At 37.1% G+C, this 17,524-nt stretch overlaps 1 protein-coding gene across 4 annotated transcripts in view; it reads left to right on the top strand.

The window, feature by feature from the left end:
* The window catches only part of LOC137401191 (adhesion G protein-coupled receptor A3-like), a 35,272-nt gene extending 17,950 nt beyond the window's left edge, over nt 1–17,322 (top strand). For 3 of the 4 annotated variants that reach the window (XM_068087599.1, XM_068087583.1, XM_068087591.1), the window contains 11 exons: nt 2,347–2,447; nt 4,403–4,617; nt 5,936–6,094; nt 6,210–6,304; nt 6,770–7,004; nt 7,625–7,793; nt 8,287–8,516; nt 10,285–10,421; nt 10,998–11,177; nt 11,649–11,831; nt 14,841–17,322. In XM_068087599.1, coding sequence (XP_067943700.1) covers nt 2,347–2,447; nt 4,403–4,617; nt 5,936–6,094; nt 6,210–6,304; nt 6,770–7,004; nt 7,625–7,793; nt 8,287–8,516; nt 10,285–10,421; nt 10,998–11,177; nt 11,649–11,831; nt 14,841–16,914 — 3,778 coding nt within the window. In that variant the 3' untranslated portion in view covers nt 16,915–17,322. Of the gene's footprint in view, nt 1–2,346; nt 2,448–4,402; nt 4,618–5,935; nt 6,095–6,209; nt 6,305–6,769; nt 7,005–7,624; nt 7,794–8,286; nt 8,526–10,284; nt 10,422–10,997; nt 11,178–11,648; nt 11,832–14,840 lie in introns of all 4 variants that reach the window. The other variant, XM_068087606.1, reaches the window with a different exon arrangement.
* Nucleotides 17,323–17,524: the final 202 nt, after the last annotated feature.

Here is a 17,524-nt window from a genome sequence, read left to right as displayed (position 1 = left end):
TTTACAGGTTGTATTTGTTGTGCATTTACAGGTTTTATTTGTTACAGACTGCCCTTTTTAGGGCACCCATATTATCAAAGAGTTCAGTTCACATGCTTTCTAGCAGTCCATGATTTGCTGTTTGTGCTCGTAATAAATGTTGCCTTCTGTCTTGTGCTGCTTCACCAAATGTGCCAATGCAGGCTCACAACTCAATTCATTTTATGCACAATAAATTTTGCTGCAGCACACATGAATTTGTGCAATGTGTTTATATGCAAAATAAATAAATATAGTTTTGAGAAATGCATAAGATCATAACTAAAATCAGCAAAAAATCATAACTATCAATATATAGATCTCAAGTTGTAAAGCTTTGCAAGCTGTCTGGAGGAAGAAATCAGTCTAGAAAATAATCTCAGCTTTCAAATGCATATTCAGTTGCAGCTAAATGCCAATTTGCACGAAAGTTATAGCATTGATGGCACAGCCTGTCAGGTCTTGTCAGCCCTCTCGTGCTCTGCTTACAGACATGGCGTCAAGAGCATTTCTAAGAGCTGCACGCGCAATGCATGTGAGCGCCTAACTCTGCTTCTGATGCACTTGGACAACCAATTTTTTTTGCTGCGTGTAGCAAACATATTTGCCGCCGTGCAGATGCTTATCATAAACTATTTTCTTAGAGCTATTGCTTGTAAAAAAATATTTATTATCGATATTTTACGGTAAAAAGCTGACAGCTTCGTCGAATCAGGACACTGACCAAAATTTTTACAGCTAATTTGCAGGAAATAAACGGCAGCCTCTTGAGAAATTTCTAAGCTTTCTAATGCATATTTATTTGTGGCTGTATGCCAGTTAGCATGAAAGTTATAACTGATTTTAGGCGGCCATGTCAAGCCTCCATTTTTCGCTTGTCATTAGGGCCACGCGCTGAGCATTTTGAGCGGCGCTCCCGCATTGCATCAAAGATCATAACTCCACTTTCATTGCTCTTGGGCGACCAATTTCTTTTGCAAATTGTTGTGGACATATGAATCCATAGAACTACTGTTTGTACAAAATTTTCAATTACTTCTATCATTTAGAAAACACAATTGAAAATGACGTACGAAAATAAAATATTGGGAGCTTCAACAAGTTGAGACTTCTGCAGGATAGCAATTGCAAGCTATTTACATAAAAAATATATCAGTTTGTAGAGAAATTTCTCAGCATTCCTATGCATGTTAATTTATGTATCTACCTCAAGTTTACTGGACGTATATTCAGTTTTTACGCAGTCGAGTCGAAGGCTCAGATCGCCGTAGTAAATGCTCTGGTACGCTGGGGAATTCCCAGCCGTAAGCGCCCGGTCGCTAAAGGGTTAACAAATTTTTGCTAAGTTTTCTTCCTTTTTTATTATTACAACTCCCTTAACTTTAGTAGGCGTGATTTCTTATATGATTTTGTAAAAAAGTTTTATTGTGTATATAGCAATGTTAGAGAGAAGCCTTGCGTGTGAACATTGGTTAAGTCTTCAACTAGCATAAATATTTAAGAGTCTAATAGTGTGTCTTGCGTATGTAATATCTTGTCTTATATATGTAATAGCTTGTCTTATGTATGTAATAGCTTGTCTTGTGTATGTAATAGCTTGTCTTATGTATGTAATAGCTTGTCTTATGTATGTAATAGCTTGTCTTGTGTATGTAGTAGCTTGTCTTGTGTATGTAATAGCTTGTCTTGTGTATGTAATAGCTTGTATTATGTATGTAATAGCTTGTCTTATGTATGTAATAGCTTGTCTTATGTATGTAATATCTTGTATTATGTATGTAATATATTGTCTTATGTATGTAATAGCTTGTCTTATGTATGTAATAGCTTGTCTTATGTATGTAATAGCTTGTCTTATGTATGTAATAGCTTGTCTTATGTATGTAATATCTTGTATTATGTATGTAATATATTGTCTTATGTATGTAATAGCTTGTCTTATGTATGTAATAGCTTGTCTTATGTATGTAATAGCTTGTCTTATGTATGTAATAGCTTGTATTATGTATGTAATAGCTTGTATTATGTATGTAATAGCTTGTCTTATGTATGTAATAGCTTGTCTTATGTATGTAATATCTTGTATTATGTATGTAATATATTGTCTTATGTATGTAATAGCTTGTCTTATGTATGTAATATCTTGTATTATGTATGTAATATATTGTCTTATGTATGTAATAGCTTGTCTTATGTATGTAATAGCTTGTCTTATGTATGTAATAGCTTGTCTTATGTATGTAATAGCTTGTATTATGTATGTAATAGCTTGTATTATGTATGTAATAGCTTGTCTTATGTATGTATTAACTTGTCTTATGTTTTTAGACTGAACAATTTGACAGCTGATAAGTCGGGAACATGGACATGCGTAGCAGAGGCAGGCGCTGGCAACAGAACAAAGTCTATCAACATCGTTGTAGCACCAGGTATTGGCGTACAAACACCTGCTATTAGCTGCCAAACATTGTCAGCCCAGGATAAGACTGACACTTGATTAGCGTTGTTACTGATTGTGTTCTGACATTCAAGCTATATGCCTGTTACAGTTTTTCCGGAATGACCTGCCCTTAGCATTCTTTACATCTAATTGTTTTCTGGAATGAGTGTGTATGAGTGTTAGCAATGTTTTTGATGGTCTGATAGCCTTTTACCTCTTGGAAGAATTGGTCAACAATCATATACTGCGGTTTCTACCATTTTCCCATTGCAAAATATCAGAGAGGGCAGTTGATTGAATAGCACTCGTTATATCGCCGTGCAGTGGAGCAAAGCTAGACATTTGTGTAGATCTATGGCCAGTTGTTGGCTAATTAATAAGTCATTGTTAGCGATATATCTCTTTGATGTTTAACCCTGGCCACAGGTGAGGTAATCAATTCTACAGCTCGGATACTGTCATCAATTAGTTTGCTTTTGCTCTCATTTTATCCATGGCTCAGACATTTAGAGGCACTGTCGCATGGAGTTTGAAACATTTTGAACCTTATTGCTGTCAGACCAAGCACGTTTCAATATGTTTCAATAATCAATTACGTTGTCTCAGTATGGATTCCATGAATTTTCATTTGACACGCTAAAGCCCATAGCATTTGCAACCAGAGCATAAAGCTAGTCTTTCGGCAAAATAATTATTTATTTCGTATCATATTAATTTTAAAGGTATCAAGTTATAATCTCGTGTCAGGTCTTGACAAGTGACATTAGAGTGTTTGTCTCTCTAAAGGAAATCAATAGTAATTTCATTGCTATACGCACAGCTAAACTCAAGAATAGCCATATTTCAATGGAATGGTAATGAATACTCTATCATTGCCTGTTAAGAAAGGACCATGTAGGAGGTACTATCCAATGGTACTTCCATGTAAGTAATTAAATTTGGATATGCAGTTCAATGATTTCTCCTCATTTTTGTACCGCTCCTCCAACACTAGCCTGAGCTCCTTCAGAGCCAGCTTGAGCATCTTCAGGGCTAACTCGGGCTCCGTCAGGTCTAACTAGAACAGGAAATGGCAGCATCAATAGTTTCATAGTTGTGAAGACAAACTTATGTGTATAGGGATTAGCTTTGGATCGGATCGTTTAGCCTCTTATTCCTTGCATAAGGGCACTGGGTTCATTCCTCTGTCAGTATGATAGGAAAGGCATTATGTCTCGTCTGTCATGTATGGAGTTACTAGCGTGCCAGTTGCTAAGAGAAATCATTAACAATGTTGCCTAAATTCTATTCACAGCAAGCCTGATCCATTATGACAACCATATTGTTGTTATGAAGTGAGCTTGGAGGAGTTATTATAGTACCATGTCCTAGTCTGTGTATTCTGTTGAGTCTCTGCTAATCATGCTGTGATAAGTCTCAGAGTTGCCCAGTACTGTTGGCTGGCTTCTACCAGCTACCTCGTGTACATAGGTGAGCAGAGTTGGTTGCTATGGTGGTCATGCTGTGTCTCTTAAAAAGTATTTTGGTCACATTCGACTCCTCAAAGTACCAGCAATATACTTAGGGATCATTTGCTTGCAAGTGATTTTCCATGACTAACATCAGCTAGCTGCGCAGGTGATTCGCGCTACAGGAGGGTAATCGGTTTGATAAATCAATCAAACTCGTAGTCGCAAGGTTTTACCAATTTGTCCCATTAACTCCCCTGTTGTTTCTTGCTTAGACCTTGCCAATACACAGTTGCTCGCAGGTAAACAGTTTGCTTTTTTGAGATAACGTTATTAGGATTGTTCTCAAGCTGCTCTTTCAATGTACACAGTCTTTCATGATATTCTATCACAGTTTTAAACAGGATAGAAACACCTACTGGTTTAATGTATTGCAGCTTAATGCACACGTGAGTGACTCCATGCATTGCAGCTGAAGTCTTTCTATGCATTGTAGCCTATTGCCCGAGAGTGACGGTAGAAACACGCAAGGGAACTTACACATGGAAAAGGGCTGGATTCAATTCTCGTTCAGAACAACTCTGCAAGTCGGGGGAGAACGGAGCCAAAATCTACTATTCTTGTGACAAGGAGGGCAAATGGGTCGATCTCGATGCAAAGGCTTGCAACTATGATAGCCAGATTACTCAGCTGCTTAAGGACCTGTCACTGGTAAGGGGTGGTAGAGTCCTTGCCTTGCTAACAGATATAGTGGATCAAATAGTTGGTTGCAATGCAGTCATTCATGGCTAATGCGAGATCAATGCTGGGGTGTGAAACAGCTGCTATACCGTGTTCTTTGGGTTCTGATCTTCTTTATCGGCTAGATCTTACAGAGTGTGCTTGTAATGTATGTGACACATTAATAAAAAAATCGTAGACATATAGCATGTTGTGAGTGAAATTTCAATTTATTTTGCTGTTCGTCTAAAATGATCGTTCGGAACTGGCCATGTGAGCAATTTAATAAATAACATTTTTGTTGTTGACCTGCTAGAACACCCTCAACTAGTAACTGCAAGACATTCGCTTGTGCGGAACCCTTGTGGAAGTTTCCTTTTGCTACCCATGTGATATTATCCTTCAAAGTGTAGACGAGTTTACTACCCTAGTGTGTATGCATTAGAGCATCAATATCACATGCTGTTTGACAGAGGTTGTCACATGTAATCAGGGGACAACTCCAGTATATTTTACTTCTATAGGAATTTTTCAACACTGCTGTTTTTCATTATAGTATTGTTTATTTGAATTATAGTCAAACCTTTACTTACAATATTCTCCACATACAAACTTTTCAAGACGCAATGTCAAATTTGAGCAGACATTTGCTTCTATAGTTAAAGTCATTTCTGACATACATTATTCAAGGGGCTTTAGACATTACAATTTTGACACTTCATGTGAATTAGTTAATTTGTTTATGAAAATTAAAGTAGAATATATATATATATTCTACATTTATTTCGGAGCAAGCGTATTCTCTGCCTTGAAGCGCCACGATTTCAACCCACAATGCAGATCTCAGAATGAATAACTTCGTATATAGAGGTTTTGACTGTGTCACAAAACACAAACTCATTGTTTAGTGTATAACCGAATGCACCAAATGTTCTATTACAGCCTTGGGGAGCACATGAGTGCTTCGGATATTATTTCTGTACTGTTTACAAAAAGTTATTTTAAACGAGGTAGTGATGTCACTTACGGAGGGAGCACTCAAACAAGAAACTTCGTACTAATGTATAAATTGTAACTTGTGATAATCTAATAATCTAAAAGATATAATGACCGAGATAGAACGATTAAATGGAGTTGTTCTCTCACAAACACTTGTTAAAGACTAGTTAACTGCTATCTGTTTAGGCAGTTTTGCTGATTCCGACTGTTCAGCGCCTGGAAGCATGAGTAAACATATATTCAAGTAGGAGTATGCCGCTACCCTTTGCATCCTTCTCCCTGTCTAACCTCTACTCCTCTCTCCTTGCAGGCAGACTTCAACATCACCACTAACCTGGTAAAGGTAAAAACCCTTATGGAGATGCTCAAGCAGCCAGCACCACATATCGCTGACAAGATGGATGTGGTATTTGTAGCACGGGTTCTGCATAAGATTAGCTCTTCCTATGATCTTTATACTAGAGCGGAGGTAAACAGCTATAATTTGTTTTCTCTTTTCCTTGCGCTCCTCGCCTGTGACAACTTTTAGATAGTGTCATAGTATTTGTGGATAGAAAGCCATTTGTGTCTGTCATATTTTGTAGATTCCTCAGATGGTTTACAATATTACAAGTCTTATGATGAATACCAATAGCACTCTGTTGTTGGAGGCAGAAAAGGCTGAAGGGTCTTGTACCAGGTTTGGCTTAGCCATGATTCTCTTGTAATCAGGTTATCTCGCTGTTGTATGAATAAGATGGCTTTAGTTGGAAGATTATGCGTTGTCTTCCTGTTTTTCGCGTAATCACTCGCATAAGTGATAAGAGTATCACTGGCGTGTGCACAAAAGTGTGAAACCTTCAAAAAGCATGCTGCAGCATGATTTGTGTCATCACTCCCCATACTGAGTATATGCTTATCCCCAGAACTTCTTTTACTGGGTCACGTATTAGTTGGCTCTTTTATGAGAACTAAGTTCATCTTCACCTAGAAATGTTGTTTACAATGCCCTGGCCAGATCTATGTCTTAATTATAGTTTTGCATTGTCATCAATTTATCTTTAATGCAAACCATTCATTTTTTTAGCATGCTGGCTGGTAAGGGTTGACAACTCCAACTTATGAGCTGTATTTCCCTACAGGCAATGCATTATGTTGCTTGCAGTATGAGGAAGAACCTGCAAACAGTTGTCAACTACATCCTAGAACAGCACAGGGACTACAGTTTATATATGGATAACATTGCCTTGCATGCCCGTAAGATTACCAGTCCAGAATCCTTTGATGGCCTCACCTGCACTGCCTATCAACATTACAAAGCCAGCAAGGTCTACTTTCCCAATAACTTCTTTTGCGCCAAGCAGTCCTCTAGTCCTGATCTAGCCAACTCCAAAACACAGGTTTGTCGATAGCTCATGTTTATAATCCTAGTCCGAGATTGGCTAGGCTAATGCTATCTTAAATAGACTCACATTGACATCTTCTCTTAAATGGAGTGATTTCTTTACTTGTGTTGACATACCGAGCTAGAGATTGTGGCATCAATTAACCAATTTAAAAGGTTAAAGGAGCGGACAAACTTTCAAATCGATGTTTTTAATTTAAACCTTAGAAGGAGCAGTCATTTTCAAACCCTTTGATAAGTAATGAACCACAAACACCAGCTTTTAAGTTTTTTATAAATATTTTCGAAGCGAGCACGGGCCCAAAATTGGATGATTCCCCAGTTTTTTATTGGTAAGTCATCATTATCTCTTTAATTTTGTATGTATTTTGGTTATCCATGTTATAATCCACGCTTTTTGTGGACTGGCAGCAATTTGTGGTCAGCTGGTTGAAACCTCCCTTTAGTGCCAATAATTGACATTTTTTATATCTGAGTATGACTGAAATGTGTGTATGTTTATTTTTGTTTGATATATGTCAATTTTATAAAAAAAGTTCATTTTATATCGCTCTTTCCTGCTATTATTTATTGTTACGCGCTTGATTAGTAGTTAACTGTACGAAGGTATTTCAGAAAGTCGATGCCATGGTACACATACCAGCGGAGGTGTCTAGCTATGCGCCAAATCAACGCGCCTTCAAGCTGGTAGTCATTCTCTACAGAAATGACCAGCTCTACCAATCCATAGCTGGACACAGCCCGACAGCTTTCGTACCCAGCTCTGTTATTTCAGCTAATATCAGTAAGCCCCTGCTTCAACCATCTTGTTCTAAGCGTTGAGATGTTTAACAATTTGTGGAAGTGTGTCATATCAAGTATCCAATGTGCATGTGCATGTTTAGCAAATGTGTCTTTAAAACATGCAATGTCTACCTTCAAATAAAGAATACCACTAGCATGTAACTTGCTAATTTTATGTTTAAATATGAACTTGAACTTGAAACTGACATTTAATTATATTTTATCAAAAAGTATTGTTATTTTTCTATCATTTGCGATTGTTTTTCATGATTAAGGTGATCTGACTGCCAGGATGTTTTAAGATTAAAATTGACAAAACTTGAAAATACTTTCTGATACAAATTACTAAAATTTTTGCAAGTTTATTTTTAATATGCCAGATTGATTCAGTATGAGGCACATCTCCTGAGTTCACTCGCATATTTGCAAATCTCTGTTTTAATAAATATACAAAACAGGAAATTATTTGGCTCTTATTATTTCCTACTATCCAGTTGGTGTCGAGGTGAAAGACCTTTCCTCCACAGTGATGATTGCACTGCCACGACAGGACTATCCTGATAGCCAGCTGCCACGAATTCCTAAGGTGCAGTCGGTATTCTGGGCGGGTGAAGACTCGATGTGGAGAACAAACGGGTGTCGCATCTCCAACACCGTAGAACAGACAGAGCACAATCTCTCCATTGTAGAGTGCAATCATCTCAGCAGCTTCTCCCTCCTTCAGGTACAACTTGTTCAGCTCATTTGTTGTTAACTTCTACAATGCACTTTCATTTCATTACTAGCGCAGTCAAACCTCTAGTTGTAATAACATTACTAGCGCAGTCAAACCTCGAGTTGTAATAACATTGACATTTTCTAAGTAAAAACATAAAATTTGTGCAAATGATTGTTTTGAAATACTAAATTATTTTTATTATTAGTCATCCGAAGTTTCTTGAAACAGTGCAATCTTTTAAATTAATGCATCTGTACATAGTTTTCTTTTACCTAGTTTGACTCAATAAAAGCTTGTTTTATTGAATGTTCAATAATTTATTTTCTTACATACAATTTGATATTTGGTTAGTTATATTTAATTTATTACATTTATTTTTTACATAGTTTTGTATTACTGTGTTTATATCACTGTCATGGGCAATAATCTGCATTATTTACTGAGGAATTATAGTAGATTGTCGAGCTGTCGAACGAATTAAATGCATTACAGCATATTTTTCATGGAAATATTAATTTTGTTACAAAATGTGGCAGTTTTTGCATATTTAACAAAAGATTTGCATCGCAAAACCACGCTGTATCATGATAGCGTGCAAAAATCATCGACCAATATCTAAACGAAATACAAAAATACTTCAAACACATGCTAATCTAATGGGAATCATGCTCACTCATGTAAATTTACATAAGTGAGTATGATTCCCACATCAGTTGTCAGCTGCCTTTCAGTAAAAGTTTTTTGATATGTTGCCAGGTGAATAAAACCAATTTATTAAAAGTGCAAAAAGTAGCTGTCAACTAGCAGTGATCTATCAGTGTAGTGTTTGTCTATTTCTTACAAGAACTAAATAAGGGGAACAGCTGTGAGTTTGATACATTGATTAAATTGACATGGGAATTTCTTTTGCCCATTTTTTGTCTATTCTACGACTCTAACAATCTTATCTTTAACTTGTGTTTTTCTTTAAGCAACACTATGTCTACTACACTCGCTATTTTTCTATGGTAAGTTTTGTGCCTTTTACTTTGTCGCACTGCAGTATATATTTGATGACATCATCACATGTAGCACTTCAGAGTGTACTTTTTGTTATTATTATGTTTGGTAAGATGTTTGAAGTTTTCTGGGCCTCTTTTTGTCAAAACGGTGAGTTCTCTCCAAAAACAACTATTTTTAATAAATTAAACTAGCCTTGAATTATTTCTGACATTATTTAGGTTCATAATTTTGACACTATTGTGACACGATAATTCTAGGCTGAGTTATGGTTGTCAAGTGACACAGTTTGGAGATAACAGGTGACATAGTGTAGAGATAAACAGGTGACATAGTGTGGAGATCACCAGGTGACATAGTGTAGAGATAAACAGGTGACATTGACATAGTGTGGAGACCAACAGGTGACATTGTGTGGAGATCAACAGGTGACACAGTGTGGAGATAAACAGGTGACATAGTGTGGAGATAAACAGGTGACATTGTGTGGAGATCAACAGGTGACATAGTGTGGAGATCAACAGGTGACATAGTGTAGAGATAAACAGGTGACATAGTGTGGAGATAAACAGGTGACATTGTGTGGAGATCAATAGGTGACACAGTGTGAAGATCAGCAGGTGACATAGTGTGGAGATCAACAGGTGACATAGTGTGGAGATAAACAGGTGACATAGTGTGGAGATAAACAGGTGACATAGTGTGGAGATCAGCAGGTGACACAGTGTGGAGGTCAGCAGGTTATACATGTATTTTATGTTTTGTAACATTTTAGGAGGAACCAGTAGACATAATGAGCACAGAGAGTCTCAGCTCATCATATGTCCTCCTCAAGCCTCAGTTTTACGTCGGAGCCGTCTTCCTCTCCATTTGTCTTCTTTCTGTTATTTTTACCTACATTTGCTCTTACAGGTGAGCTGACCCTGCCAGTGTCATTAGGGCATTGTAATTCACTGATGTTTCCCATAGGCTCTCTAGAAGTCCGATTTTATGTCACACTTTTACTTGTTATTTTTAGTTATGCTCTCATTGCTGCAGATCTCATTCATACTGTTTGCTCAGACTCACTTAAATAGAGTTTATCCACTATTTTTAGCCTGTGCGCCTTTCATCCAACCTTTAACACACCTTGCCAAATAAAAACGCTCTTGCATCTGGTTGCTGGTGGCTTGTCTTTATAAATATTATTTGATCAACCAATTACTAGCAATGCTTTTTTGAAGCGTTAATAATATCTAACATTTCACACGGTTGGAGAATGATTGCCGCCTTGCTTGTTTGAGCATTCAGATTTTTAATCTTGCAGATATTATTTAGTAAATTTCGGGAAAACTAAGGACAAAAGTGAAAAAGCGAGAATTATAAATGCAGTTATTCTAAGGCAACCAGAAATCTCACTGACATAGTCATGACCATTTTAAGAATATTTGCGTAGATCAATGTGTGCTTTACCATCACTAGAATATAATGTGTTGTCTCTTTTTGCAGAACAATAAATTTATCCAGAAAGCTAAAGCACGCTCTCATCAACTCTTGCTTCAGCATTCTTTTCCTGAAAACTCTTTTCGTAGTCGGCATTCGCTCTGAGAGCACCCAGTGCAAGATCATCGGCATGGGCATTCATTACTTCTCTATTACCACTCTGTTTTGGATCACCGTGGCAACTTGGTATGTGCCAACCAATCACATTGCTTCATTTAGGATCTGGGCCTGCCATGTGATTTGTTAGTCTGTCTAACATACATGCCGATTCTTGTTGATGTATCTGAGTCAGCCTAATTTGTGACTATCTTTACAAAGCTGGATGTTGCTTAGCGGCCTTTATGATTATCATCAGCTTAGAAATTTAGTCAAAATGTTAGTAAAGTTTGATATCTAAGTCAAAACCGTGAAAAGAGATTACGTTGAGAAGCGTGGAGCAACACAGTGAATAATGGAAATAATTGCAGCTTTACACAGAGATAATTGATCAAGTCCAACTTCATCAATTAATGTTCTTTTTTCACGGTTAGCAAGTGCTTAGTTTTTTAGTTCTCTCTTTTTCTCATCAACTTGTTCATGTTCAGCTAAGTTGGCTGCTGCACAGAAGATTTTCTCGTGTTTATGATGGTTATACCATTGTTGAACTTTTTCACACAGGAACATCTATCGAAAAGTGAGTGGGCGTGGACATCATCACGTTCCAACAGAAGAAGAAGCTACACCACTTCCTCCCAACCCACTCCTCAAGTTCTACTTGTTTGCATGGGGAATTCCTGTAATCATATGCGGGATCACCGGCGCTGTCAACATCAACCTGTCTGATAATGTTGATCCTTACTTGTGAGTTACTAGTTATATTTTTAGTTGCTCAGACAGTGCTGTCTTTTACACTTGGTAGTGTGTCGACCCGAATCAGTATTGTTTGGTAAAACAACTAAACCTTTATTTAGATGCCTTTAGATTGTTGGAAACTTGATTTTAAGATGCCAAGTCTCCAGCATGTGATGTAAAATTTCAGCTAATATTTATCTCTACATAAGAAGTAGTTACAGCTAATATTTGACTCTACATAAGAAGTAGTTACAGCTAATATTTGACTCTACATAGGAAGTAATTACAGCTAATATTAGACTCTACATAGAAGTAGTTACAGCTAATATTTGACTCTACATAAGAAGTAGTTACAGCTAATATTTGACTCTACATAAGAAGTAGTTACAGCTAATATTTGACTCTACATAAGAAGTAGTTACAGCTAATATTTGACTCTACATAAGAAGTAGTTACAGCTAATATTTGACTCTACATAAGAAGTAATCACAACTAATATTTGACTCTACATAAGAAGTAGTTACAGCTAATATTTGACTCTACATAGAAGTAGTTACAGCTAATATTTGACTCTACATAAGAAGTAGTTACAGCTAATATTTGACTCTACATAAGAAGTAGTTACAGCTAATATTTGACTCTACATAAGAAGTAGTTACAGCTAATATTTGACTCTACATAAAAAGTAGTTACAGCTAATATTTGACTCTACATAAGAAGTAGTTACAGCTATTATTTGACTCTACATAAGAAGTAATCACAACTAATATTTGACTCTACATAAGAAGTAGTTACAGCTAATATTTGACTCTACATAGAAGTAGTTACAGCTAATATTTGACTCTACATAAGAAGTAGTTACAGCTAATATTTGACTCTACATAAAAAGTAGTTACAGCTAATATTTGACTCTACATAAGAAGTAATTACAGCTAATATTTATCTCTACATAAGAAGTAGTTACAACTAATATTTGGCTCTACATAAGAAGTAGTTACAGCTAATATTTGACTCTACATAAAAGTAGTTACAGCTAATATTTGACTCTACATAAGAAGTAGTTACAGCTAATATTTGACTCTACATAGAAGTAGTTACAGCTAATATTTGACTCTACATAAGAAGTAGTTACAGCTAATATTTGACTCTACATAGAAGTAGTTACAGCTAATATTTGACTCTACATAAGAAGTAGTTACAGCTAATATTTGACTCTACATAAGAAGTAGTTACAGCTAATATTTGACTCTACATAAGAAGTAGTTACAGCTAATATTTGACTCTACATAAGAAGTAGTTACAGCTATTATTTGACTCTACATAAGAAGTAATCACAACTAATATTTGACTCTACATAAGAAGTAGTTACAGCTAATATTTGACTCTACATAAGAAGTAGTTACAGCTAATATTTGACTCTACATAAAAAGTAGTTACAGCTAATATTTGACTCTACATAGAAGTAGTTACAGCTAATATTTGACTCTACATAAGAAGTAATTACAGCTAATATTTATCTCTACATAAGAAGTAGTTACAGCTAATATTTGACTCTACATAAGAAGTAGTTACAGCTAATATTTGACTCTACATAAAAGTAGTTACAGCTAATATTTGACTCTACATAAGAAGTAATTACAGCTAATATGTGACTCTACATAAGAAGTAGTTACAGCTAATATTTGACTCTACGTAGAAGTAGTTACAGCTAATATTTGACTCTACATATGAAGTAATCACAGCTAAAATTTGACTCTACATAAGAAGTAGTTACACCTAATACTTGATTCTATATAAGAAGTAGTTTCATACACGTAACATTCGAAGTTTTATGAAATATCACAGTTCTGTATATGAAAGGGAAGAGTCCCACAAAAATTGAAAATATCAAATAATCTCTTAATAATATTAATGATAAGTATATAGATTAATGCGATTTAAACTTTGCTTAGTCTAATTTAGATAAGTCGCAATGTGTATCTCTATCACCGCCTCTTTCTCTCAACTTGCACATCGCTGAGCCTACTCTTCGTACGTTGTATCGCTATGATAATTAGATAATAAAAAGCTCTTAATTTAGTTTTTATGTACAATTTAATTATTTACATTCAGTTTTTTATGTAGTTTTATATAAAACATTTGTCATATTGTGTGTTTACTAGTGAATCCCCAGTGTAGCACGAGTAATAAAAAAGTTTTTGCACAGAAAATTTATTTTCAACTCAACAGACAAAATCTACCATTCTAACTTATAAATGAAGTTGTGTTGTTTATTTTTGTTTACAGTGTTTATTTCTGTGTACTGTGTTCATTCTTGTGTAATTCATACTGTACCGACTGCAGTGCCTACTACAGATCTATAATGATTGCAATAGCCTTGTTGGTCATGTGAGTTTAAGCATTTTTCTTCATGTATGGGCATGTATTTTTCTTCTGGTATGGCTTCACGCATAACGCTAGCTGCAGCGTTAAGCGTGAAGCCATGAAAGATTGGCATGTGTAATAACTGTGTGCCCAATTTATTTCATAGTATGCCTACAGCCAGTTGGACAGCATAGTGTGTTGGATAAATTCTTGTCTGCAGAACTGGAGGTTTTAAGTTTAAATCCAGTCCGCAGCGGATTTTTCATTCTTATAATTTTATATCTAATACTGGACACACAGACAGACAAACAGATAAACATTGGGACTTTCTTATATAGATTTGCACCAGTTGTTTAAAAAGTTGTCTTAGGTTTTTGGATGAAATGAATAAAACAAAGTACATTACGGTGTATTTTTATAGAGATATGTCCTCTAGCACATGGCATTTCTAATATACATAGCAGATGTTTTTATATAGAAGCTTGACCATGGAAGGTATAATGCTTTCAGCTTTATTTGGAAATCCTTAGAATTTTTCCTTGTAGGGGTTAATACGAAAAGATAACTCCATATTTAGCATAACCAAAGTGATGTTTGCATTGTTCATACAAGCTTATATTTTCTGACTTAACAATATGCAATCAATATTTTTAGTTGTTTCATAGACTGGGAACCCGGACTTGCTGCTTTCTATGGAGTGGTCGGGCTGTGCGTACTGGGGAACTTCTTTCTTTACGTTTGCATCTGTATGGCTAAGCCTGAGGGACACTCAAAGGGCTATGCTGATGAAATGGTTGTCCTAAATGCTGACGGTTTGCTTGAACCACAGGCTATGGATGATAGCATATCTAATGCAGGTTCAGTCAAGACTTCTATAGCAGATAGTGAATATAGACCTGTCGCCCAGTTGACAGGTGTCATCATGTTCTCTATCCTTTACATACTAATGTGGGTGAGTGGTGCTGTGAGTGTTGTTCTTCCAGTTCAACTCGACACTCAGCAAGTCGACATCATTCTCAGCTTCCTCTACATGATACTCTGCATAATACTTGGCATATTTCTTGTTGTCTTTTACTGTCTTACTCGCAATGACACTCGTACCAACTGGTACACCTGCTGTAAGGCAGCTGACGACGCTGCTGCGCAGCCGCCTCGCTCTAACACTAACATAAATGTAATCAGTCACACAAATGCGCGCAGCAGTCTCAAAGGGGATGACGACTCCTGCAGCTCTCTCCAAGTTTCAAGCATGAACAATCAGATGAATCCCTTGATGCAGATAATGCAATATCACAAAAAAGCCTCTATGACACATTCGATAGCCTGTTCCAACAGCAGAGGAGATGCCTCTTTGCACGATACTGCCGATGATGCTCCAGTGTTCTTCAACCTTCGACAGAATGGGGTAGCTAAGCGTTACTGGGAGCGCCAGAGAGCGAGTAGGGATGCAGGACTGAACAATTCAATAATCTCAGTGCCAGAGAATAGTCACGTATCCGCGCATAGTCCGAGTAGCGGGGAGCCCTCACAACACATGAGTATTGAAATACAGATAAGGAGCCACGGCTCCAAACAAGCCAAAAAGCATCGCCTTGGCAGCACAAACTCTGAGCCAGCTGATGTCAGAAATAATATTTACCACTCGATGCCAAAATCTCCCCATGAGTTGAATATTCCCTCGCACAGCAGTCAGCGTGAACCGACTATAGGCCAATCACGAACACCTTCCGAGGGAGGAAGTGATATTAAACAATTTCAAAAATATCCACCAGAGATGTGGCAGAGTAGCGTGCCTAGGAACTACAGTCATATGCTGCATGGTGCTCAACATTCTAACGGTTATTTGAGGCACACCCCAATAAACTACGAGCCGTCGAGATCATCCCTCGAGCCATTGAACAAACAGTCATACATGAGTGGCTATTTACACTCCATGAAGGATGTGGATAACTCTGATGAAGAGAGCCACTATAGTCATCGGTCACGTCGCAGCTCTCAGCGCAGCAGACACCGCCATCAACGGCATCGGCAGCATACTAGTGGCGAAAATCGGCAAGTGATGCCATCAGCTCTCAATGAGTCGTATGTTAGCCTCCAAAGTCAAGGGACGGTACGGTCCCAACAGTCTTCTCGTTCAAATAGGCCGGGGCATCGACAGAGAACCCCCAAGAATACAATGGAAGATGAGCCTCTACTACACACACCTCAGCCTGTTCAGCGCAAACCTGAAGAAGAAGAGAAGCTCAACATAAACCACAGCTCTTCAGACAATAACTCCAGTCACTACGCCTGCACGCCCCTACCAGAGACTAAAAAGTTAAACAACATGCCAAACTCTCAGTCTCCTGACACCGATGAGCTTGTGTACAGCATTCCACATCAGCCGCCTCCAGAGTTGCAGGTGGGTCTCGGGGAGCTCAGCACTCTTGAAATATCTGTGCCAGATGGAGGTATTTATGAGAATGCTCGAAATTTACTAGCGCATGAACAACCGGTTTACACTAATCTTCAGGAGTTACGACAGCGAGCTACTGTTAACGCTGCCATGTCACCGACACCTGCTGTCACTAACTATGAACTGCCAGTTTATGAGAATCTGTTTAGCCTTAATGAGTATGACACACTCAAAAAGCAAAAGCATCATGTAAATAAAGGCCTCCCCCTCAGCAACCAGCTAAACACTGATAAGGATCTTAGACCGACACAAGATGATGACTCGGCACTCTAGCACCCTCATGTCTATCCCTTCCAATATTCTTGTATATTTTTAACCTACAAGTTCAAAAATTATTTTAACATAGTAGTAAATATCGAATTATTCTATAGAACCTTTTAAATATTATAATATTTGTATTATTGTTGCTTGTGAGGTATGATCGTATGATCACCATACATAACATCTAGATGAGTCAATGAATTGAACAGAAATTTTTTTATTGCACTTTGTACTATTATAAGTAATAGCATTACTTAAGTTCAGGGTTAAGTCAATCTTTTGTATGTTGATGTATTGTATGATGGCATACCAATGACGTTTTTGTCACCAAAAATGATTTATATTCAGTCTTCTCAACCTTTTTCTTGTATGTACATAAATGACATCCATATATGGTCGCAATAGAATGTTTTAGTCAATTCAAAATTATCATATTATTAACTAAACCTGGTCGCTTCATGTCTGGAATTCATGGGGCATTGTAGTTGTGTGACAGCAACTAATGACAGCGATATGAAGGTAAAAGCAGCAAGCTGTTTGCAATCACTTGATTAGGTCTAAGACCGGGCCTTGACTAACTTCTGCCATACTGGTTCCACAAGTTCATTTCACTCTTTGTGCT

This window comes from Watersipora subatra, chromosome 1 (assembly GCF_963576615.1).
Source record: "Watersipora subatra chromosome 1, tzWatSuba1.1, whole genome shotgun sequence".
NCBI lineage: Eukaryota > Metazoa > Bryozoa > Gymnolaemata > Cheilostomatida > Watersiporidae > Watersipora > Watersipora subatra.
The sequence above is the reverse complement of the archived record's forward strand: the minus strand, read 5'-3'. Positions and strand labels throughout refer to the sequence as shown.